Raw genomic sequence first — 25,139 nt, 5'->3', positions numbered from 1 at the left:
ATTAAGGGCTGGTGAAAGACTTGTTGCTAGAGTTTCTTCATCCAATTGGTGTTAGAATAGATGAAGGCCCAACTTAGTTTTGTTTTCTTTCTTACGTACATGCCCATACAATAAGGCCTAACTTAGTTTTGTTTTCTTTCTTACGTACATGCCCATACAATAAGGCCCAATTATTTATTTTGTTGTAGTAATTTGTACAAGCCCATACTACAAATAGTTACTTGATTGTAATTAGTGGACAGATTGATTCTTACAAAAGAGAAATGAAAAATATCTTTCTCTGTATCGTCTCTTACTTTCGAACATTCTAGATCTCAGCTATGCTAAATTTCGTCTGATTTCTTCCATTTCCTTTGATCTGACGTTGTTTTTAAATTTTCCTCTTAACAATCTTTTGTTTGTCCAATCTGCCCCATGGCAAGACAACAAAGGAATTCATTCCCTGCTAGCATTACTCATTCTTCAAGGCCTTTTGAACTTGTTCATATTGATCTTTGGGGCCCCTATCATACTGCCACCTACAATGATTTCAAATATTTTTTGACCATTGTAGATGACTTTAGTAGGGTCACCTGGACCCATCTTCTCTCTTGCAAAGGCAATGCTTTTTCCATGATTAAAGCATTTATATCCATGATTTCCACCCATTACAATAGTAGTGTTCAGACCATTAGAACAGACAATGCTTTTGAACTAGGATCTTGTTCCTCCTATGTTGATTTTCTTAGTTCATTGGGTATCTCTCATCAGACCACTTGCTCTCATACTCCACGACAAAATGGGGTTGTGGAGAGAAAACACAAACATCTATTAAAAACTGCTAGAGCCTTCTTGTTTCAGTCCAAATTGCCTACTAAGTATTGGGGTGAATGTAAAACTCACAGCTACATATCTGGTTAATAGATTCCCTTCCACTGTTATTTCAAACAAAACCCCTTATGTGGTCTTGAATGGACAACAACCCTCTTATGATCATTTAAGATCTTTTGGATGTTTACCCTATGCTTCTGTCCCCATACCTCATAGAGACAAACTCCAATCTAGAGCTATACCTTGTATTTTCTTGGGGTATTCCTTTGCAAAGAAAGGGTACAAACTCCTTCACTTACACAATAGATATATTCTATATTCTAGAGATGTCTCTTTTGTTGAACACATTTTTCCTTCTACATCTTCTCCTTCTACCTTCTTTCCTTCTTCTTCTGATACAAGTTTTTCTTATTCTGATCTCTCCGCTCCCCCTTCTTTTCCTCATTCTCCTCCTGCACCAACTTCATTACCCTCTAGTTCTTCTGTTACACCTTCTCCTCCACCGCTTAGAAGGTCCCATAGACCACATAACCCTCTAGTTCATCTTCAGGACTATGTTTGTAACTCTGTTCCTCAATCTTCAGCTCTTCCTGTCATGCATGAACCTCAACACTATCAGCAAGATGTCTCCAATCATGCTTGGCAGGAAGCTATGCTAAAAGAGTTTCAGGCTCTTGAGGCTAATCAGACTTGGGACATTGTTCCTCTTCCTCTTGGCAAGAAAGCCATTCTATGTAAATGGGTATTTAAGATCAAACAGAGGTCAGATGGGACCATTGAGAGATACAAAGCAAGGCTTGTTGTTGGGGGTGACACTCAATAGGCTGGGATTGATTACAGTGAGACATTTTCTCCAGTTGTCAAGTTCACAACTATCAAATGTCTCCTTGCTGTTGCAGCCAAGAAGTCCTGGACTGTTTACCAACTTAATGTCAACAATGCATTTCTGTATGGGGACCTTTCTGAAGAAGTGTATATGAAGGTTCCCCTTGGGTTGTCTGTCTTTGGTTCTTCTCCTGATGGTTCTCCTCTTGTCTGTCGACTTAGAAAGTCTCTTTATGGTCTCAAACAAGCATCAAGACAATGGTTTGCCAAGCTCTCCAATGCTCTTATATCCAAAGGAACCAGTATAGTCTTAATGATTACTCCCTTTTCACCAAAATTTCTGCCACTTCTACTGTTGTCCTTGCAGTATATGTGGATGATATATTGTTAGCTGGTGATGACATTGTGGAGATGTGATCTTTGAAATCTTTTCTGGATGATCAATTCAAGATCAAAGATCTTGGTAATGTTCACTATTTCTTGGGGCTTGAAGTTTCTAGTGTTGCTGAAGGCTATCTTGTCAATCAACATAAGTTTACCAAAGACCTTTTGGATGAATTCAATTGTTCTGACTGCACTCCTGTTGTGGCTCTTTTAGATCTGAATGGTAAGCTTAAACCTACTTCTGGGGAACTACTTCCTGACCCTTCTCTCTTCAGACGACTGGTTGTGAAACTCAATTTTCTCCAGCACACCAGACCTGACTTATCATTTTCAGTGCAACATCTTAGTCAGTTTTTGAATGCCCCCAGGTATCCTCACATGCAAGCTGCTTTGCATGTCCTTAGATACCTGCTTAATGATCCTGCCAAGGGCATCTTGTTCAACAGTTCTATGGATTTCTCTCTCAAAGCTTATTCTGATTCAGATTGGGCCACCTGCTATTCTTCAAGAAAATTTGTTACTGGCTTTTTTGTTACATTGGGTGATAGTCCTATTTGTTTGAAATAAAAAAAGCAGCCTACTGTGTCCCTGTCTTCTGCAGAAGCTGAGTATAGGGCTTTGAGGAAGACTGTTGCTGAATTGACTTGGCTTGTTCTTGGGTGATCTTGGTGTCCATGTGTCTCAGCCTGTCCCTGTTTACTGTGATAACCAAGCTGCCCTCAGCATTGCCAAGAATCCTGTGCAGCATGAAAGGACCAAGCATATAGAGCTTGATTGCCATTTTGTCAGGGAGAAGCTTGGAGATGGTCTGTTTGCTCTTTATTACATCCCCACAGCTTCTCAACTAGCATATATCTTCACAAAATCCTTATCTGGTGTTCAGCACAACAATTTGCTATGCAAGCTGGGGTTCTGTCACCCCACAGCTTGAGGGGGTGTTAGAATAGATGAAGGCCCTACTTAGTTTTGTTTGCTTTCTTATGTACATGCCCATACTATAAGGCTCAATTATTTATTTTGTTGTAGTAATTTGTACAGGCCCATACTATAGTAATTAGTGGACGAATTGATTCTTACAGAAGAGAAATGGAAAATATCTTTCTCTATATCGTCTCTTTCTTTCGAACATTCTAGATCTCAGCTATCCTAAATTTCGTCTCATTTCTTCCATTTCCTTTGATCTTAACAATTGGACTGAAGGTAACTATTTTCTCTCTGTAACCAATCAAGGCTTGTTTGCATTTTACATATCGAACAAACCACAGATGTATTTTAAGTTTTTGGTTACCGGAGAAAGGGATAGCTTTAGTACAAGTTATGTGAAAGCCGTGAATGGTACTCTTGCCTTGTACATATCCTCAACTGAGCCAAATGCTGTGTTCTCAAGAACTAATAAGATGAAAATTTTGAGATATGATTATGATGGACATTTTCGAGCATACGCTGAAGGAAGTGATCAGCAACTGATCTTTTGGCAGATTTCATCGGTGTTTGTGATTACCCCACAGCCTGTGGCAGTTTGAAGCTTTGCTCAAATGGATTTTGTTCTTGTCCGGGTCCATCCAAACAAAGTAATGATCGACAAAGCAATGGATGCGTGGAAGCTAGTCCTGTGGAATGCAATGGACAACAACAACAACAACAACCCAGTGAGATCCCACATGTGGGATCTGGGGAGGGTAGTGTGTACGCAGACCTTACAACATTCCCACAAAATGATGCGTGTTTCGGATGTCTATTACTTTATCTATGTTGACACTGAAGCAGCAGCTCTGAGAGGAGCAGATGTGGAAAGCTGCCAAGAATTGTGCATGAGGAACTGCTTTTGCAAAGTAGTTCTCTTCCGTTATTTTGCTAACTTTTCGAGGGGTGACTGCTTTTTACCCTCCCCTGTGCTGACACTTATCAACGATGGAAAGGAAAGAAGTGGCTATGAGTCATCTGCATTCATCAATATTCCAAATGACACAGAAAAAGATACAGACTCTTTAGCTGCAAGAAGAATTGGAATTATAGCTGGATCAATTAGTGGAGCATTTCTTCTAATAGCAATATGTGGTAGCATCTTGATTACTTTCAAGAGAAAGCAAACATTACAAGAAAATAATGACGATTACTCAGACGAGATATCTGGCACTTGGAATAACAGCTGAAGGTGGCAACCGAGAATTTCCAGCAAAAGCTTGGTCAGGGAGGCTTTGGCTCAGTTTATGAAGGAGTTCTTCAAGACGGTCAGAAAGTAGCCGTTAAAGTTCTTGATGGTTTTGGCCAAGGGAAAAGGGAATTCTTGGCTGAGGTCCAAACCATAGGAAGCATACATCATGTTAATCTTGTTAGACTAATTGGAGTTTGTGCTGAGAAAGAGCAGAAGCTATTAGTTTATGATTTCATGAGTAACGGATCATTGGATAAATGGATATTTGGCACAGGCTCTACGCGGTTTACCTTTAATTGGCAAATAAGAAGGAGCATTATCCATGATATAGCTAAAGGATTGACTTATCTACACGAAGAATGCAGGCAAAGAATAGTCCACTTAGATGTTAAGCGGCAGAACATTCTGTTGGATGACAATTTTTGTGCAAAGGTATCTGATTTTGGCCTGGCCAAGTTGGTGGATAAAGATCAGAGCCAGATAGTGACCAGAATTAAGGGAACTCCCGGATACTTGGCTCCTGAATGGTTTAGCGCGTTCATTACAGAAAAAGCAGATGTCTACAGCTTTGGAGTTGTTGTGATGGAGATCCTCTGTGGGCGTAAGAATGTGGACTATTCACAGTCACTGGAATATCCACATTTGCTTACCTTGTTTATGAAAAAGGCCGAAAACAATCAGCTCATCGATATGATTGGAAACTACAACGATGATCTGCAATGCAATACATCAGAAGTCGTCCATATGATGAAGCTTGCTGTGTGGTGCTTACAAAGTGATTTTACTATGAGGCCTTCCATGTCCATGGTGGTTAAGGTAATAGAGGGGACAATGGACATTGATACTCACTTGGACTACAGTGTTCCAAGTTCACAAACAATTGCAGCAATCAAAAGAATTGAAGACACAACGACTACCTTGTTTCCTTCAATTCTTTCAGGACCTAGGTGATGATTTCTAAGCATGATAAAGAAGTCATACTTCAAAAAGAAGTCCTTCCTTCTTTATCCAATTTCTTGTCTAATCCCTATGATCATCAGTTTTGTGTATATATTTGTTGTTTTATTTTTCTGTGAATTAATGAATCTGCAATTGAGTACCATTCTGTAGCTTCCAATGTAAAATAAAATGAAAATGACTGCCTAAGTTCATTCAACTGTTTTCTATAACAAAGCTGTGAACATCAAAGGGAAGCAGCTTCAGCTGTCATGACTAGACAAAAGTTTTGGAGATAGACTACTCCATAGATATTGACACTCTAATAGGTTACAATTAGGAATGATTACAAAGTTCCCATAACTTCCTAAATCCAGTATAATTTCTCGGTAAGATTATGTAAATAGAAGAGACATTAAATAGTTCCTGGAACGAAGTAAGATCAGTCGCTATGGAGATAGGACCTTCACATCTACGAACAAAAAGACGCTACATGTACGAGTAGTGATGCTTTTAAAAAAAGTCCTCCCTTCATTAAATAGTTCAATAACATTCTTTCTTCTCCTCCCTGCAGACAAAGCAACAATTATGATTTGATAAGAAGATCACAATTTAAACAAAAATCTCAAACTGAAAATTTATGAGAAATAGACGCTACATGTATGAGTAGTGATGCTCTTAAATGGCAAGAGGCATTTGGGAAAACCGGCAAGCTTGGCCCATGTTAAGAGTCACTTTGCCCATCAAATGCTATGGCCTATCCATATTTGTGAAATTTCTCAGGAGGAAATTCCATGGTTAATTGTTTACATTAATAGATATAGTCTTTCATGAGTTAATCAATCTAGTTAAGAACTTTTAACAGCAGGAAAATGGATAAAAATGAGACTGGATATATGTAGTACGATCTAACAGAGTTAGAACATCAGATTGAATGAGGTAGTAGTATATATTCTGTCAGTAGTGTACCTGAATTCGAATTCTCATCTCTTCAGAGTATAAAGAGCTTGAAACCAGAATTCTGATAATCTTCAACTTGTGTTTGCAAGATTTCCCTGGCTGAACTGACGACAGATCCGTTGCATTTCTTTACCTCAATGGACAATAGAGAACCAATGTCACTGAAACAGGACGGGATTGCCTTAAGACGTTTGCATCCATGCAAAACCAAATGTTCAAGGTTCGGAAATGCATCCTCGGCGACAGTCCATTCGTTAAACCAAACACAGCCTACTAGTTTCAAGACCTTGAGTTGAAGGAATTCGTCACTGCCTCACCTCCCATTGCGCTTGTTGAAAATAAATTGCCACCAGTTTGAGCACCTGAAGATTCTGAAGCAGACCAAAGTTTGATAAGTTATAATGAACCAGGTAATAGTTGGCTACTGTCAAGTTTTTGATATTTGGCGAGGAGACGCACAATGCGAGGTGAAGCTCTGGAGAATAAAGATTCCAGCGCAAGTGTGGCCGGACAATCTTCAGCGTCTCAAGCCTTGACGGCAACTCCAATACAGGATACTCATAGCTGCGAGCACCCAAGAATATGCATTTCAGCTTCCGAATGTTTGGTGTTTTTCTCAACATCAGTTCCGCATCCTCGACACCAGAAAAATACGGGGAGGAAAGAGTTTCCAGATTACAAAGTTTCAAGGATGATTCTTCTGCATTATTTATAGTGAAATACGGGACGCTTTTAGAAACTTGAAGTTGTGAAAAATGTGGGACGCTTGGTCAATTGAAGATCTGTAGTAAATTGCATGAAAAATTACAGAGCCAACAAGTGAGCAAGACGAGCTCCATTTTACAAGAGTATCCACTTCAACATAAACGGACATGCGACGTTGAGCTAGTTGCTTGTGTGAAGAAGGATTGACACTCTGCCCACTGTTAAAAAAGACATTAATAAACTCATAAGATTAACTGTCAAATAAAACTTGGATACTTGAACCAAAAAAAGTAGTACTAGGTATGACTTTACCTTTCTATCCACTGTAGAAGATTCTCTTCCTTTGCAGAAATCATGCAACAGGTCATGGATGCGACATGCTTTAATTTTACCTCCGAAACTCCTCTTAGCATTAATTACTAGATTTCTTCCAATAAGATTCTCCAAGTAACATTCCGCTATATCCTCCGGACTCTTTCCGTCATAACCCTTTACAAATCCTTTCGATGTCCATAACTTTGAAACATTAATCACGCTATCCTCTAAAAATGCCCCAAAATAAAGAAAGCAACACTTGAGATGATATGGTAACTTTGTTCTATAATGGCCTTTGAATCATTGTGAATGTGGGAACCCAAATTTGCAGCCACATGTTCCCAACATTCTTCTTTTTTGTCCATTGTTGCTAGAATACCAGCCACCAGAGCAATTGAAAGAGGCAGCTTTCCACACTTCTCTGCTATTCTTCGCCCAACGTTTGCTAGGAGAGGAGGGCAGCTGTCTTCACCAAACACTTTCTTCTTCAGTAACTTCCAACTTTCATCATCGTTAAACATACGAAGCTGAAGGGGATCACTCCGGCATCTAGCATAATTGGCAACTTCATGATTTCTTGTGGTTATAATGATTCTACTTCCATTATTCGCATCTTGGAAACAACCTCTTAGATCATCCCACATACTATTTTCCCACACGTCATCAAGAAGGATAAGATATCTTTTGGGCAATAAAGCTTTGCGGAGATCATCAGCTAATTCATTGTTGCGCTTTTTTCTACGTTGAGAATCCTCACCATAACAATTCTGTACGTGAATATAATTGAGACACCGAGTGCTGCGCACGAATATCAAAGTGAGCAACAACGGACTTGTCGGAATAGATCCTGTAGGCCAAAGTCGTCTTACCTTGTGCCGGCATACCGACGATTGAGATAATATCTCGGGCTCTTGTTCCTGCTATTAGCTGGGCTCTTAACTTGGTAATCTCATCCTCAAAACCCACAATTTCTTCATTCTTATTTGGGGTCCTAGTCCTATCCAATTGTGATGACGTACGAGCAATGTTAGAATCCATTGCGTCCTCAATCATTTTTTTTTCTTGCTCTGCTCCGATGAGAGTAATCTCCTCCACGATTTCTATAAGCCAACGCTCAAGACACCAGTAAGGGGACTTCTTTGCTGATACAAGCTGCATCAACAATGTATTCGACCTCATAAGCTTTGCCAATCAATAGCGTAGCACAATGTTGTGTATTGTGTCGCTTTTCAGCAGCAGCCTTTAGAAAAGTTTGCAAGCTCAGAAATTGTTTCTGAATTATCTCAAGGAGCAAGTGAATCGGCATATCGGGCTTGGAACTCCTCCAGTTTGTTTAAAAGGATATCAGCATAGCCTATTCCATGAATCATCGGCAGGTTAGATAGAAATGGCTTCCGAATGATGAAGTAGATGATTGCCTTGATACGCTGAATGTTGCCAGGAAAATCAAGAACCAAATCCATGTCCTCTAATTCCTCGCTATCATATAACGAGTGAACAACAAGTCCGGCATCAACTACAAAACTGTCGATATCTGCAAGATGAAATTTAAGATGTTGTATTGGCATATAGATGATGTTGGCTCTCAAGAGGTTGAGCATCTCCTTCAGTATTAGTACTTGATAGCTCCACCAAATTGTGTAGAATAGTCTCCAGAAACCCGGCTACACAGTCAGCTGCACGCTGCTCATTAATTTGGATTATATGACTTTAAAGCTAGCAGGACTGCAACATAGATCTTGCGTATGCTTGGTTCAATGGGCTTAATTTTCATTTGCAAGAAAACCAGAACATTGATTTCACCTAGAGCCAAATCTAATTGATTTTCATAGCCATGGCCTGGAAAATACAACCACCAAAGCCTGAATGAAGAAAGTATGTTGAGGCTCATTAATTACTGCATCTTTCTGACACAAAACGGATAAATTTTCTCAGCATCTTCAACTCCTTTAAAACCTCTTTAAGTGAAGGGACATCTTTAATCTTCACTAAAACAATATCCATGAATTCCCCTACCATCAGCAATAGTAGTATCCCTGTTGGCTGAAAGTTGTAATGATGTCTTGTACAAGGAGTAGTTAGCTCTTATTTCTTCTCTTTGGTCTCCTCTTGTTCAGAATTTTATAATCTCGTCTAGCTGTAATTTTAACATTCCACTTATTTTCCACACATACAAACGCCACTACTATAACTAGCATTTCAACTTATATTCATGTGAGAATATAAGCTTTTTCCTTTGTTATTTATCAATTATCATATACTAAGATTGATTGGTTCACATATTAATTATTGCGTGGATTATAATATAAGGAATTATATGCTGATTATTAATGACGGAATTTTTATACATGAATTACTTACTTTAAAAGAGTATTCTTATTTGTAAATAGTTTAGTTCCCATATTACATATTATTAATACTCATATTCTTCTTCCACATTAAATAATCATAACTACAACATCATAAGCGTGATTATTTTTTATTTATGCAGCCAATCAAATATATTTTTTTTTAAAAAAGGATTTTATGTTGGGGTTAGTTGTTCCAATACAACTAAGCTGACAAGACAACTTCTATCACAAGACTAGTTATATGATCAAATGGATATAAATTATCAATCATGTGGATAAACAATAGATGTATAGGAAACAATTAAGAATCATTAAATCTGAATAATTACAGAAAAAGTTGCAATACATTTCTACGTCAACCATCAAGTGTACAGCTCATGTAATTATCCATAGTACAACAGAAAAATATTGTGCATGTTCGAGAGAACAAACATTTTGGGAGGAATCAAAACTAAAATTTTAATTAGCTAAGCAATTATTGTGTTAACCAAATATTAGCAACTAGGTACAAATTAATCCAATTTGTCGGCCTTTTCCTTTGTCGACCGTTCCCATAGAACAACTCAAAATTTGTAGCTTATGGTGATTGGTTGATCATGAGCTCAGAGTTTTAGAATTCAAAAATGCTAGACAGCGATATAAAAAAATTACTTTACTATTAAGCGATCATGAGATAGTCAAACATCTATAATTAATTAATGGCAAAATGTTTTTACTTTTTACTAGTAAACCAGATAGAAATAATTCATGCTCGATGATTTAAGAAGCCTTGTAACACGAGGTTCTCTTTCTTTCTCGAACATGAATATTGTTTGAAGTCACTTATACAAATTAATGCTATTTGAGATATAATATCACATCTAATTTTCCTAGGGTTAATTTCACAGATGGTCATATAACTATGACGTTTTTTTTCACTAAAGTCATATAACTTTATTTTCTCACACAAATGTTATATAACTATGACTTTTTTTCACTAAAGTCATATAACTTTGCCTTTTCACACAAAAATCATATAACCATGAATTCTTTTTTTACCAAAATCATCTAATTATGTTTTCTCACACAAAATTATAAAACTTTTAATAACTCGCAAAAATCATAATGATCGAAAAATATAATCTTTCACTAGTATTCTCTTATTTTGTAGATTTTTATTTTCTTATTTCCAGCCTAATAAATAATAATCCAATTAAAATAGGAATGACGCAACCCGACCTGGTCCGCCCGACCCAATACTCATATATAAAAATTAAAATAATACTAAAATCGAATAGTAAATCCTTCAAAACATGATACTTCTATTGTTTATTTTTCTTTTCGAGATTTTTATTCAAATTTATAGCATTTTTATTTTAATTGCTCTCTAATTATACCTTTTATTTCGTTCTTTTTTGTCAGAATCTCATGTATTCCAAATCAAAAATTTTATGGGGGAGGAATTTACTTTTAGTAAATAGGAATGACCCAACTTTTAATTTATATATATGAGTATTGGGTCGGGTGAGTCATGTCAGGTTGAGTGATTCCTATTTTAATTGGATTATTATTTATTAGACTGAAATTAAGAAAATAAAAAACTACTTACAAAATAAGAAAATACTAGTGAAAATGTATATTTTCCGATCATTGTGATTTTTGTGTGAATTAGTAAAAGTTTTATGATTTTTGTGTGAGAAAACGTAATTATATGATTTTGGTAAAAAAAGAATTCATAGTTATATGATTTTTGTGTGAAAAGACAAAGTTATATGACTTTAATGAAAAAAAGTCATAGTTATATGATTTTTGTGTGACAAACGAAGTTATATGACTTTAGTGAAAAAAATCATAGTTATATGACTTTTGTGTGAGAAAACAAAGTTATATGATTTTAGTGAAAAAACGTCATAGTTATATGACCATATGTGAAATTTCCAATTTTCCTACTACTTTGAATCTTTACCAATTCATAGCGAAAAAACGTCATAGTAAGACGGTCCTCCTTCTCACCAAAACTCCAATTTCCATCATGTCTACCACTCCCAATGCCTATAGCATTCCACCAAAACCACCAGACAGATACCTACTAAACCTACATCTCCACAATCCACCAAAATCTCCTTTAGAGACAAACTTTTAGCAACTGAACAAGAATCATTTATTTCCTTGGTCCCACCTACCATTTACTCTTCCCCAATGGACTTAGAAGACCAAGAGCCTCCGTCCCCACAATATTCAAAAAGCAATCCCTCCGTAAACCATGTTCGACTATCCTCCGCAGACCTTCATAGGATCTACCAACCATGGCGCTTCTCGGTTATAATCGAACTACTGGAGAAGCGCATTCTTCTCCAGCATCTCCGCCGAAAAATCACAGAGCTATGGAATCCCAATGAAAACTTCCCCCTTATTGATCTTGGAGACGACTACTTCATTGTCAAGTTTTCTAAGGAAGATAACATGACTAAAGCTCTGTGTAATGGCCCTTGGTTCATCTTTGGTCATTTTTTATCCGTTCAACGTTGGGAACCCAATTTTGTGGCTTCAGAAGCAAAACAACTTTACACAGCCATCTAGGTAAGGTTGTCGCAATTACCAACGGAGTTTTATAATAGTTTGGTTCTTCAAAAGATAGGAAATACGATAGGCAGATTATTAAAAGTTGATGCCTGCACCTCTACTGATGTACGCGGAAGATACGCACGTTTGTGTGTGGAGCTACCACTTCACCGTCCAGTCCAGCCCTTCCTTTTCATAGGGAATCACAAACAGTTAATTTTCTATGAAGGGGAGAATCTACTCTGCAAATCTTGTGGCATTCTAGGTCACTCTACAGGACAATGTCAGCACAAATCAATTAACCATCAAGACAACTCTACAGTTTCAACCAATTTGGAGGGAACTACTGCTACGGCTGCTCCATCTAAAACAATCTCAATGGATGAGGAATGGCACACTGTCAACTTCAAGAATAAAAGGAAGGGTCAATCTCTTAAAAAAGACAACTTCATCCCAACAACTCAGGAAGCAAAAGCAAGTACAGGTATAACAGTCCGTATTTTGCCAATTCAGGTAACACCCAAGTTCTTAAATATAAGTCCAAGGAATTAATATCTACAAATACACCCAAAAAAATTGACTCTCTAAATCAATCCAATGAAAAAACTGCTAATCTTTTTGGCATATTGATGGAAAACCAGTTTTCTATTCTAAATGATCAGCACATGGTTTTGGAGAATACCTCCCCCCCCCCCCCCAATGCTAATATTAAAAAAACTAATAATCTTAATAATCTATCTTTTGTGACTAATTCCCACGTGGATTCCCCTCATTTTAATAACTCAAATGGCATGCACTCTACCAATGATCACCTCTACCCTAATGATCTCCCTAGTAACCCTATGGATATCACTAAGCCGCAGGATCCATGTCCATCTATCACCCTAAACCTGCCTATTACTAACACTAACAAAACGTCTTCTACCAACTAAACTCTTTTGCATGAATCCAATGGGCCACCACACTTGTCCAACCAAGACGCCGAAACCTCACAAATGGCCAATACTTATCAACACGTGCCATCACGCAAATCTGAAGAAATCTCTAATATAAAACCTACGCTATCCCACTCCTCAAACATGCAAGCAGAAACTTCAATAATCACCCTAACTCCAACCCCAATACTAACCTCTGAAACCCCTCTCACTACCCAAGGCTCCACTGCTATAAAACCTTACTCTAACTTAAACGATGTCAAGGATCGATCTCACCTTGAGACACAGGTCTCGTCTGATACAAATACTCAGACACCACAAAGCCCAAACAATGGCAAATCTCCCACCATTCCCTCCTCAAATGCCCAACCCTCCAACCTACTACGTTCAACTCCACCACCTCAAAATCACCAACCCCTTTCATGGCTAGAACTGGGCCTGATAGGTCATGTTGTCACTCTCAACATGATCATAGAAGGCCAGGAGAAAGTGATAGTCCTTCAGAACTCCAACTACTTAGCTCAACTAGTTTTGGAGGGCATGCAACTTGCGATGAACAACTACTTGAACTATGTTTGGATCAACAATGTCCTCAACCCTCTAGCTCCAAACATGAACGCCGATCTGATCAACACGATGAGAGCCCAGTGGAGCCTTCCACACCACTTCAATCCCATTTCTCTACAAAACATGTCCATGGACATGCCCTTCTTTCCCCCAAAGGAGATAGCCATCCTCAATCCTGTGTTCATGCCTTGGGATTCGCAGAACAATCGAGTCCCAAACAATGCTCCACCCCCTCAGATGCCACCACAACACCCACCCATGCCTCATCATCCACCACCAATGGCACAACAACTGCCAGTCCACTCCCCTCCACCATTAGTGCCAAAACAAAGCCCAAAAGAACCAATGGTGGAAGAACAGGAAGAAGTTGTCAACCTGATACCAGAATCGATAGTTGTAATTTCAAACCTAAACGAAGTAAAGGTTTTCTCTTCACGGAGATGCAAGAGCAGAGGCAAATTCTCAACTGTCCACCGGCACTCTTCAAATGCTTAATAGACATCTGTCCCCCTCAGGATCCGACTGTAGGGTCCCATGCAATGATCTTTGTTCCATTCCTAAGGAGGAACCCAGTAAGGGGGAGGACAGTAGTGGAAAATGGAAATCATCCAGCCATGAATATCAACATAAATTGAGCCGCTAATTTTATAATCTGGAACATTAGGGGAGGAAACAATGATAACTTCCGCAGAAACTTTAGGGAGTTAGTTGGCACCCACAAACCTTGCATGGCTACTCTTCTTGAAATCAGGATGTCTTCTCATCTCCCTCTCCTAAATGATTTTGGTTTTACCGACATGATCGAAGTTCCAGAAGATGGTCAGGCAGGAGGTATGGTGGTTCAATGGGATCACACCATCGTCACTGTGCATAGCTTTGTTAGAAGGGATCAAGAAATTTATGCAATGATAGAGGTACTCCCCTTACGTAGAATTTGGTTATTTACCTCCAATTATGCTAGTACTAATAGGTCCTTCCGTAATATTCTTTGGAATAATCTTCAACCAACTTTTGAAAACTATAAAGGCCCTTAGTTAGTAGGAGGCAATTTTAATGATGTTATGTCAGCAAACGAAAAATTTGGTGGCAATCCTATAAACCAGAATCGTGCTAATTTCCTCTGAAATTGTTTAAATAATTGTCAACTAATGGACCTAGGCTTTAAGGGGTGCAAACATACTTGGTCTAACCATAAAAAAAGTAGTAAAGGTCTTATTATGGAACGCCTTATAAAAATTTTGCTAATGAAGAATGGCTTAGTTTATTTCCTAGAGTCTCCATAATACACCTACCAAAAACCTACTTAGATCATAACCCCCTCTTAGTTGAACTTATCCCTAAAGCTTTTTCCCATCTCTCCAAGCCATTTAGACTAGAAATAATTTGGTGCATCCACCCTCAATTTAGAGACATTGTTGAGGAAAGCTGGAGAAGTAACAATTTATGTAGTGCTACAAATATCTTCACTAATAAAATTCAATCTTGGAAGTCTCACACTTTTGGTGACATATTAAAAAAAAGGTAAGATACTTGCTAGACATCAAGGAATCCAACAATCCCCTAATTATTCATATAGCACTTTTCTTCAAACCCTAGAGGTCCAACTAAAAGAGGAATACAATATTATCCTCCGAATGGAAGAGGACTATTGGAAACTACAGTCTAGGATTCTTTGGATTAATGAGGGTGACGCTAATACAAAACTTTTCCACATATCCGCTACAAATAGAAGAAGAAGGAACAAATAGTCTCTTTTTAAAACAGTAATGGTGAATGGACTGACGATCAAGCCTCCATTCAAAATCATGTTTTCACCTATTTCCAATCATTGTTCACAACTGATCACTCTAAAACAAATTGGCTAAGTATTAAAAATGACCCTACCAATTTCTCCCCAATTGAGCTCTCATCCTTAAAAATGGGAGTGTCACCAATTTTGCCCTGGTAGGGGAATTAGACAAGGAAACCCTCTATCTCCCTACATTTTCTTCCTAAGTCTAGAAATGCTCTCTCGTATGATCTCCCATAAAGTTGATACTCTTTGTTGGGACCCCATTAGTATAAAAAATAAAAGTCCATCCTTATCTCATCTCTTCTTTGTCGATGATCTAACCTTGATTTCAAAGGCCAATGACAAAAGTTGCGCATGTATCTCTGATTGTCTAAAATCTTTTTGTTCTTTATCAGGACAAAAAATTAAACTACAATAAGTCTAAAATTATTTTTTCAAACAACTGCCCTAATGAAAAGGCCAAGCATTACGCCAATCTTATTGGCCTTAAAATATCAAAGAATTTTGGGAAATATCTTGGCTTTCCTATGCTCCATCACCATCGCAAACCAAAGGATTTCCAATTTATTATTGATAACATGCAAACCAAGCTTGCTAGTTGGAAAACCAATTTTCTTAATATTGCGGGAAGAACTACGTTAGCCCACTCCACCCTTAATGTCATCCCTAACTAATGCAATATACCTTACAACCCACTAAGATTCATAAACAGATTGATAAAATCTAACAGGACTTTATTTGGGGATCTACTAAAGAAAAGAAGAAGCTTCACCTCATTAATTGGAAAACCATCACCACCCCAAAGGAATTTGGTGGGCTTGGAATAAAGGCAGCTAAAGATAAAAATCTTGCTTTATTAATGGGTCTCTCTTGGCGCCTAATCTTACAAATCAACTCTCGTTGGGCTAAAACACTGGCCTGCTCCTATCCTCATGCAAGTCCACAACCTATACCTCTTTTGTATGAAAAAGTATCCTCAAATGGTGGTATTACTGTAACAAAGGAATTTTTTGGATTCCTAACAAAAATTCTAACATTGACATCTGGAACTCAAGATTGATTCCATCCATGCCATGCCTTAGAAACTGTATAGAGGGTCCCCTCAATAAAGGTGATCTCTCCATCAAAATAACTGATCTTATTACTAATAACACCTGGAACCTAAGCAAACTTTCTTTCAATCTTCTAGATCCTATCCAAAGACAGATTAATATAATTCCTATCCCTTTAACCCAAAACCAGAAAGATATTGCTATATGAGAAAATAGTGAAAGTGGCATTTTCAACATAATTTCTTGCTATACCATCATTAGTAATCTTCAACATAATAGGAAAAACTTCAAATGGATTTGGAAAATAAATTGCCCCAACAAGATCAAATACTTCTTATGGCAGGTTTTACACAATAAACTCCCCACAATATCCTACTTAGCTTATATTGGGATCAATATTCACAATCAATGCACAGCATGTCGAGAGGTAGAAGAGACTATCGAGCACATCTTTTTACACTGCCCTTTCGTTCTCAAGTTTTGGCAAACCTTAGGTATTCACCACATTCCACAAAACACAAATGAACATTGGTTACTCGCCATTAAAAATTTAAACCGTGGTTTTCCCAGTCTCCCAATTACTTGGGATGATTTCTTTGCCTTTGCCCTATGGGGCATCTGGCTTAACAGAAACAACAACATCCACAATAATATAATCCTTGTTTTAAAAGTTAAAACTGTGATCAACCACGCCTTAGAATACAAGTTCTTTGCCGAAAATGAAACTGTCATGCATGCCCAGAAAAAAATTGAGGTTCAGTGGCATAAGCCTCCGAGAAACTGGCACAAACTCTATCTTGATGGTGCTTTTAAAAAAGGATCAGCCGTTATAGGAGGAGTCTTCAGAACTAGTTCGGGAGACTGGATCATGGGTTTCAGCCAACAAGTCCATGTTGTGACCATCCTACACTCAGAGCTTCTAACTCTCCAAACAGGTCTCATAATAGCAAAACAGAATGGACTCTACCCACTTGAAGTAGAAACTGATTCTACTGAGGTAATACAGGTATTAACAACAAATCATGATATTTTTAATGATATTATACACTCTTGCAGGTTGTTAATGCCCTAGAAGAAGGAGGAGATGGTGATCAGACATAATTTTCGTCAAGAAAATATGGTGGCACACATGCTACCCAAGGAAGCCTCTAATCAATCCAGAATTAGGAAACTATCAATTTTTGCTACACCTCCACCTATCGTAATGCGGCAACTTTCTCTAGATAAGCTTGGTTGTTCTCCTTTTGTTAAACACCTCTCAGAAGGTGCATGTAATCTGTTAGCTAGTCTTGGGAACTTATGTGTCCACGAAGAGACACAAAGGGTCTGTAATGTTATGAACAATATTTAGTATTAATGTCAGTATCTATCTTCTAAAAAAAAAGTATCTTTGATTGGCAAAATATTGATGGTACTGCCACACCATCAACTATACCAAACCAAGAACTGCCCACATATTTAGAACAACTTTAGTTGACTGGGAGAAGGCTTTCTGGGTAATTCTTTTAAACTCACGTGAGTCGCACATGGGGAAAAAGTTAAAGTTAACAGTCCTTTTAGAAAATTCCACTCCTATCAAATTTAGGTTTTGGACTAAATGTGTCACCTTTTTACATGGACTATCTGTCAAGGAGCAAAGTAGATGAGTAAATTTCATGGGTGATCATTCAACTTTGTGTTCATTATGCAAAAGTCAATTTTCTTCTTTTTGTTACGTAAAAATCATTCAACTTTGTGTTCATTACCCAAAGTCACTTTTCTTTCTTTTGTTACACAAAAATTGTTTTACTTTGATCTATTTATCATAAAAGTTACCTTGGCCAGATTTTATAATACTTTTAGTTGAAAAGTCTATTATGTCCTTGACATTATAAATTCTCTCAATTATGTAATACCTTCTATATTATATGTTATATAATATATTTTTACCTAGGTATTTTATTTATAATTAAAATAACTTTAAATTATTTTATTTATTATTTTTATAATATATCCATACATTTAATTTTTTCATGACACTCAGTTTGTTTAATCATATTCAAACATGAACATATTTTAAATATAAAATATTTATTTGTTCACGGTTAAGAACGTGGGCTTGAGATTTGTTCAAGGTGATTTTACTGACAAATCTAATAATGATATTTATATATCTTGAAAATTAATGTTAAGAAAAAATTAAATGTACGAATATATTATGTTATAAAAATAATAAATAAAATAATATTAAGTTATTTTAATTATAAGTAAAATACTTGGGTAAAAGTATATTATATAGCATAAAATACAGAAGGTATTACATAAATGAGAGGATTTATAATGTCAAGGGCCTAATAGACTTTTCAAGTGAAAGTTTGTAAAATCTCGTCAAAGTGATTATTATGATAACTAGTACATAGTAAAATAGTACTAGTAAAATAATTTTTGTGTAACAAAAGTGACTTTTGGGAATGAACACAAAATTGAATGACTTTTACGTAATAAAAGAAAGAAATGTGACTTTTGGGTAATGAACGCAAAATTGAATGATCACCCATGAAATTTAGAGCAACCCGGTAAAGACCATTTTGATCATTTACTCCTAGTCACTCAAAAGTGTTTAAGTTGGAGTCACTAAATAAAAGCAGTAAGTTTTTCTTTTTTACTGGTGATTTTGGCCTAGGGAAGAAGGAATTCTTGACCACAGGAAGCATCCATCATGTTAGACTAATTGGAGTTGCGTTTGTGCTGAGAAAGAGCATAAGTTATTAGTTTATGATTTCTTGAGTAATGGATCATTGGATAAATGGATTTTTGGCACAGGCTTTACGCAGTTTACCTTTAATTGGCAAATAAGAAGGAGCATGAATTATCCATGATATATATAGCAAAAGGATGGCTTATCTTCATGAAGAATGCAGGCAAAGAATAATAGTTCACTTAGATAGATGTTACGCCACAGAACATTCTGTTGGATGACAACTTTTGTTTTGAGCAAAGGTATCAGAAGTCGTCCATATGATGAAACTCACTTGGACTATAGTGTACCAAATTCATAAACAATTGCAGCGATCAAAAGAGTCGCAGACACTGTGACTACCTTGTTTCCTTCAATTCTTTCAGGACCTAGGTAAGGATCTCTAAGCATGATAAAGAAGAAATAGAATTTTAAAAAAAATCCTCCCTCCTTTATCCAATTTCCTGTCTGATCCCTATGATCATCATTCTTACGTAGCTATTTATTGGTTTCATTTGTTTTATTTTTTCGCGACTTAATAAGTTCTGCAATTGAGAACCATGGTGTAGCTTCCAGTGTAAAGTTTCTATAACAAAAAAGTGTAAACATCTAGCTTCAGATGTCATGACTCAGCAAAAGGTCTAGAGATTGGCTACTCCATAGATATTGATACTTTAATTAAGGGCAAAGGGTCAAAATTACTCCTCTACTATTGTTTATTGGTTGCTTGTGCCACCCGTTATACTTTTCGGCCATTCTCGTCCCTACCGTTAATGAACTTTGAAAAAATACCCCTAACCCTAACGTCTAGATACTGTGGCAGCTGACTACATGAATTTTATCCAAGTCAGCTGCCATGTCAGCTTCCATGTCAGCGGTCCCACCAAATTAAAACCCCACAACACCCATTTCATACCCGTCTCCTACCAAGAATTAGGGCTCAGACGACCCCAATCCTTTTCCTTCATCTTCAATATCTCAAGGAAGCTGTTCTTCCCAAATTAGGTGTCGTTGTGGCATCTTTGCAAACCACTTCACTTCAACGACTCCAATAAACCCTGGAAGGCGATTTTTTAAATGTCCGAAGCCTAAGGTTAGTGATTGTGTAACAAAATATCTAAATTAGTAACTGTTTGCTCTAAATTATAGTGTAATAATAACGATCTTACTTTCTTCTCTGATTTTTTTGTTTTCGACAGAATCGTTCTTGTGGTTGTTTTGAAATGGGAAGATGAAATCTCGTTGAACAGTGATTTGGTTACAACTAAAGATGTAACATCATCTTGGGAAGCTATTAAAAATGATAGGGATAAATTGAAAGAAGAATTAATTGCCATGAAGGCTCTACACAAAGCTGAAGCTGCAAAAGTAATAAAATTGGAAGAGAAGGTTTTGAAGACGAGGATGATGCTTATGATCTCATGGGCACTTTTTGTTGGATTTGTTGCGGCGTCGATGATGAAGTGAATGTTGATGAATCTTGTTGATGATGCTAATGAATATGTTTTATTGTCGTTTGAAATTGGAAGAGAAGGTGTTATGTATGTTGTTTTGAACCTTTTACATTAGACCTTGTAATCTTAGTTAATGTAATTCCAATATATTAGTTGTCAAGAATTAGTTAATGTAATTCCAATTTATGAGCTTGTAACCGTTTACATTAGAGCTTATATTAGTTAATGTAATCTTAGTAGTTATCAGTTCTTTTGTGATGAATTTCTGTATTATTAGTTGATGTTATGGGTTGATGAACATAGCAGTTATGTCAAAAAGTATGGACAATTTCACAACTCCATTTTGGTCCAAAATCTGGACAGTTTCACAAAGGCCTTTTTGTGCCAAAATTTGGACAGTATCACAACACTAGTTATGTCAAAATCTGGACAGTTTCACAAAGGCCTTTTGTGCCAAAATCTGGATAGTTTCACAACATTTTAGTCAAAAAACTGGATAGTTTCACAACACCAGTTATGTCAAAATCTGGACACTTTTACAATACCATTTTGGTCCAAAATCTGGGCAGTTTCACAAAACAACTTGTTAACAAAATCTGGACAGCATCTATAACTCATAAATGAACACTAACAGTTCATAAACTCTAATTTCACTCATCACAAGGGGATGTCACATTATTACCCCAAAAACCTACATAAACAAGTGACAACATGACATCAATTTTCCCAAACTAAACATTCAAACTACATCAAACCACAAATAAGGGGATGTCACATTATCACCCCAAAAACTTTCACAACTAGGTGATAACATGACATCCGAGTGAACATGTCACTAACTAAACAGCCACACAAGTTTAACAAGTTTACTTGGCTAATAGTAATTACATCACAACAAAAAATATAGAGTTTAGTTGATCTACATTCCAGAACAACAGGTCTTTAAGTCTGCTTCTTCCCATTACCCTTCTTTGCTTTCAACTTGGCCAATCTTTGCCTTTTAAGCTGGTTACCAGTAATAGCATTTTTTTCCCTTCCATTGCAGCTTCTTTGGTGAGAATGGTAGGCTTGATGGCTCACTCACACAACTGGCATCACCAACAAATCTGATTGCCCTTGTTCCAGTTGTTGTACTTTGTAGTTGCCTCAATTGTAGCCTAGTCTTTGCCTCAGAGATACTTCTTGGCCTCATAGCTATTTCAGGCTCAGGCTCAGGCTCAGGGTCAAAGTCTGGGTAGTCAAAGTTTGGAAAAGCACTGCAGCTTGGTTCTTTCCTCTGCACTGAAGGGGTTGGCATGAACAACATGTTGCTAGATTGACTTGTTTGAGTAGGCTGACTTGGCTGAGGGGCTGACAAAGGAATTTCCTCATCATTGGCTTCTTGTGGCACTGGTGCAGCAGAGGGAGATCTGGGTTGTTAATCATCAGCTTCATCAAGTAAAGTTCTCTTCCTCTTTGTCTGCTTTCCCTTCTTCTCTCCTCCAATGGGCTGCTTTCCTTTAGAATGTTGTTAGTAAGACAGAAAGTTTTGGTTAGTTGTTGAAACAGAAAGAATGATAGAAAAAGTTATGGTTTTGATTACCTTTGCACACCCTCTAGCATTGTGTTCAGGTTCACCACAATTGTTACATGTCATTACCCTCCCTTTCCTTGACTGAGACCATTGTCCTTGCCTATTAAGTTCCTCATTTTTTTCTCTTGTTCTCTTAACCTTTGGTCTCCCAGTCATCTTTACCAAAGGTGGTGGAGCCATGTACTGTAAGGTTCAATTTTTCAGAACTTTTCTCCTCTTACTGGTTGTAACTTATCTGAATAAATTTGGAGATAAGTCTCTTTGGTAAGGTACCAATGAATCTGACTTAGAAGATCCACTTTCTTGTGCAATAATGCACATATTGCATGAGGACATGGAATGCCACAAAGATCCCATGCCCTGCAGGTATATTTCTTTAATCTCAAATTCACAATGTGCCTGTCACTACTTTCAGTCACCTCATATCCATGGTCTGCACTGCCATTAACATGACACTTCAATGCAATCCTCATGAATTGGTTGTACAACTCCATGGTTTTAGGACTGTATTCATTTCCCCATGACATCACCTCAGCTTCAATTTAAGTAATCATATTCATTACCTTGATTCTAATATCCTCAAGCATCTTAATGATTGGCTTGTACCTTGCTTGCAAGATCCATGCATTGAATGACTCAGTCAAGTTGTTGTCTACAGACTGGTTCTTGCAAATAGTATCAAAGAATGCCCTACTCCAACATTTTGGTAGATACTTCAACAAATCCTCCATAGCTTCCTTTCCATCATCATCTAGTTGACCCATATTCTTTATCTGATCTTTGAAGTCCTCTGCATAAGTACTCCATGCAGCCCACCAAAGAAATTTTTTTAATTCACCAGAACCCCATCTCTTACACCAATTTGCTTCTATATGTCTTACATAAAATCTAAAGTGTGACTCTGGATGAACAGTTTGGATTGAGTCAATCAACTCCTCTTTACACATCGGGCGTGGCTTACTACTCCATTCCCTACCATGATGAAAAACTAACTCAACTAGCACCATCTATAAAAGGCTGCATAGTAACCATGAATAAAGTTATTACAGCCTACCATAGTAAATGCATAAAGAAGTAAAAAAAGACAAGATGTACAGAAATAATAAATAAACATGTAAGGGAAAGCTTGAATAAACAAAACAGTGATAAATAAAGGGAATAAGAAAAAGGTACAGAATGAATAAAGAAACAAAATTGAATGAGATACTATGATAAAGAAACAGACACAAGCATGCATATGGGGGACCACATAATAAACTATCAAACTTAGAGTCCCACCACAATAAAATAAGGACAAAACATATATGTAAGAGACCCACATGAGCATCATCTTCAAAGTAAATGCAGGTGAAACAGGGGACCAAATAACAATAAGTCAGCTATTAACAAATAGCTCAAATCTTTTTTCAGTTAAAAAACCCTAACCGACCCTTCTTTAAAAAAACAAAAGGGACCACACATACTTGAAATCCTAAACAAGAGAAATATCTTCTAAAATAAGTACCAAATATCATCAATAACTAGTAGAAAAGTTCAGATTTTGGGGGAAAATCGTACCTTGGACAACATTCAACACTGAAAAAATCGGATTTTCTTTTGAACCTTCCACACTCTTCTCTCTCGTTTCTATCGAACGGATGCAGACCAAATGACACTCTTTGCTAATTTGGACGGGTCTATCTTATTTATTTAGTGGGCAAACGGGTCATGGGTCACGGGTAGGAGACGGGTATGAAATGGGTGTTGTGGGGTTTTAATTTGGTGGGACCGCTGACATGGCAGCTGACAAGGATAAAATTCATGTGGTCAGCTGCCACAGTGTCTAGACGTTAGAGTTAGGGGTATTTTTCAAAGTTCATTAACGGTAGGGACGAAAATGGCTGAAAAGTATAACGGGTGGCACAAGCAACCAATAAACAATAGTAGAGGGACAATTTCGACCCTTTTCCCTTTAAGGTTTCCCTAGCTAGGCCACCATATTGCATTTGGCTCAAACCTTCCTTGAAATTCAAGGAAGCATTTCCTGTTTTACAACTTGAAATGGTTTATATCATCATAAGATATTTTTATTTTCTGTTTTACAAATTTTACTACTCTTCAAAAGTTATGTTCCTAGCTAATGGACCTTGTAAAATAAATGTTACTATTCCTTTTTTTGAATAGACTAAAAGAAAGACCGCACATAAATGTTCATATTTCTATAAATGTTATTAAAGTATTTTTTTTGAATAGACTAAAAGAAAGAGCGTACATAACTGTTTATATTCTAGTGTGTGGCTAAAGTTATTTTTGAAAAAAAAAAAAAAAAAAAAAAAAAAAAAAAAAACAAGTTAGCCTACCACAAACGTTATATATTTTATAGGAAAATAGAGATCTTGACGTATGAGTTATTGTTTTATTCAGCTTAAGTCCCCATAGTATTCGATTAACTGCGTTTAATCTTTAATTAAATAGAACATGTACAAATCGCTTGTAAATTGCATTTGATAAATAAAACGCATTTGATAAACTGAACTTATAATACCGAATTGGGCTTAAAACCGCATTTGCATTGCGACTTATAAATCGCATTTGCTAAATGCGACTTATATATCCATCTAAAACGACTCCTATACATCTCAATTTCTAATTCCGACTTATAAATGCAAGTTGAGTTCAAAGTAGTCCCTTACTCAAAATCGTCGATTAAATATATGCTAGTACATTAATAGTCCTTATAGTTTTCAAAGGTAGTGTACTTTTAGTTGTAATGCAACCAAACTACGCCACATAAATTGAAATATATAAAAGTGCTTTGTTTTCTTTTAGGATTGGCCATTAAAATTAGCTAGCATTCATAAGACCTGCTGCTAATTGATTTGAATTTTACTACTTCTTGTAGCGATATAACAATTTCAGTTGTAGAACTAAAAAAGCGTATGACGGCTTGAAGTTTGTGGGAGATTTGGTAGAGCAACACTTGCGCCAGAAACTTTGTACGAGGTTACATTCGTGGTGAAGATAAAAAATGATGCAGATGGATGGGATTCTCCAATTATCCTTAGGCTTATTCTCCCAAATAAGTCTTT

The 25,139-nt window shown here is 36.9% G+C and overlaps 1 protein-coding gene and 1 long non-coding RNA gene across 2 annotated transcripts; one reads left to right on the top strand and one right to left on the bottom strand.

Annotated features, from left to right (window-relative positions):
• The first annotated feature begins 3,554 nt into the window (after positions 1–3,554).
• LOC109240645 (G-type lectin S-receptor-like serine/threonine-protein kinase SD2-5) lies at positions 3,555–5,283 on the top strand. Its single transcript, XM_019407311.1, has 2 exons — positions 3,555–4,077; positions 4,164–5,283. The coding sequence occupies exons 1-2, from the start codon at positions 3,555–3,557 to the stop codon at positions 5,123–5,125; spliced, it is 1,485 nt and encodes a 494-aa protein (XP_019262856.1). The 3' UTR covers positions 5,126–5,283.
• A 38-nt stretch (positions 5,284–5,321) lies between these two features.
• LOC109240658 lies at positions 5,322–9,248 on the bottom strand. The gene is made up of 3 exons (XR_002070113.1): positions 7,088–9,248; positions 6,080–6,993; positions 5,322–5,678 (listed from the first exon to the last, which is right to left on the bottom strand). It is a non-coding gene; the product is annotated as an uncharacterized LOC109240658 (long non-coding RNA).
• Between the last annotated feature and the right edge of the window lie 15,891 nt (positions 9,249–25,139).

Source organism: Nicotiana attenuata, unplaced genomic scaffold (genome assembly GCF_001879085.1).
Source record: "Nicotiana attenuata strain UT unplaced genomic scaffold, NIATTr2, whole genome shotgun sequence".
Lineage (NCBI taxonomy): Eukaryota > Viridiplantae > Streptophyta > Magnoliopsida > Solanales > Solanaceae > Nicotiana > Nicotiana attenuata.
Note: the sequence above shows the minus strand (reverse complement) of the source record. Positions and strands in the feature narration are given on the sequence as shown.

Excerpts from the sequence above, each read along its gene's own strand:
- LOC109240645 (XM_019407311.1), top strand. The coding sequence starts at position 3,555 with ATGGATTTTGTTCTTGTCCGGGTCCATCCAAACAAAGTAATGATCGAC. Across the intron at positions 4,078-4,163 it reads TCTTCTAATAGCAATATGTG|AACAGCTGAAGGTGGCAACC; the intron begins GTAGCATCTTGA and ends GGCACTTGGAAT.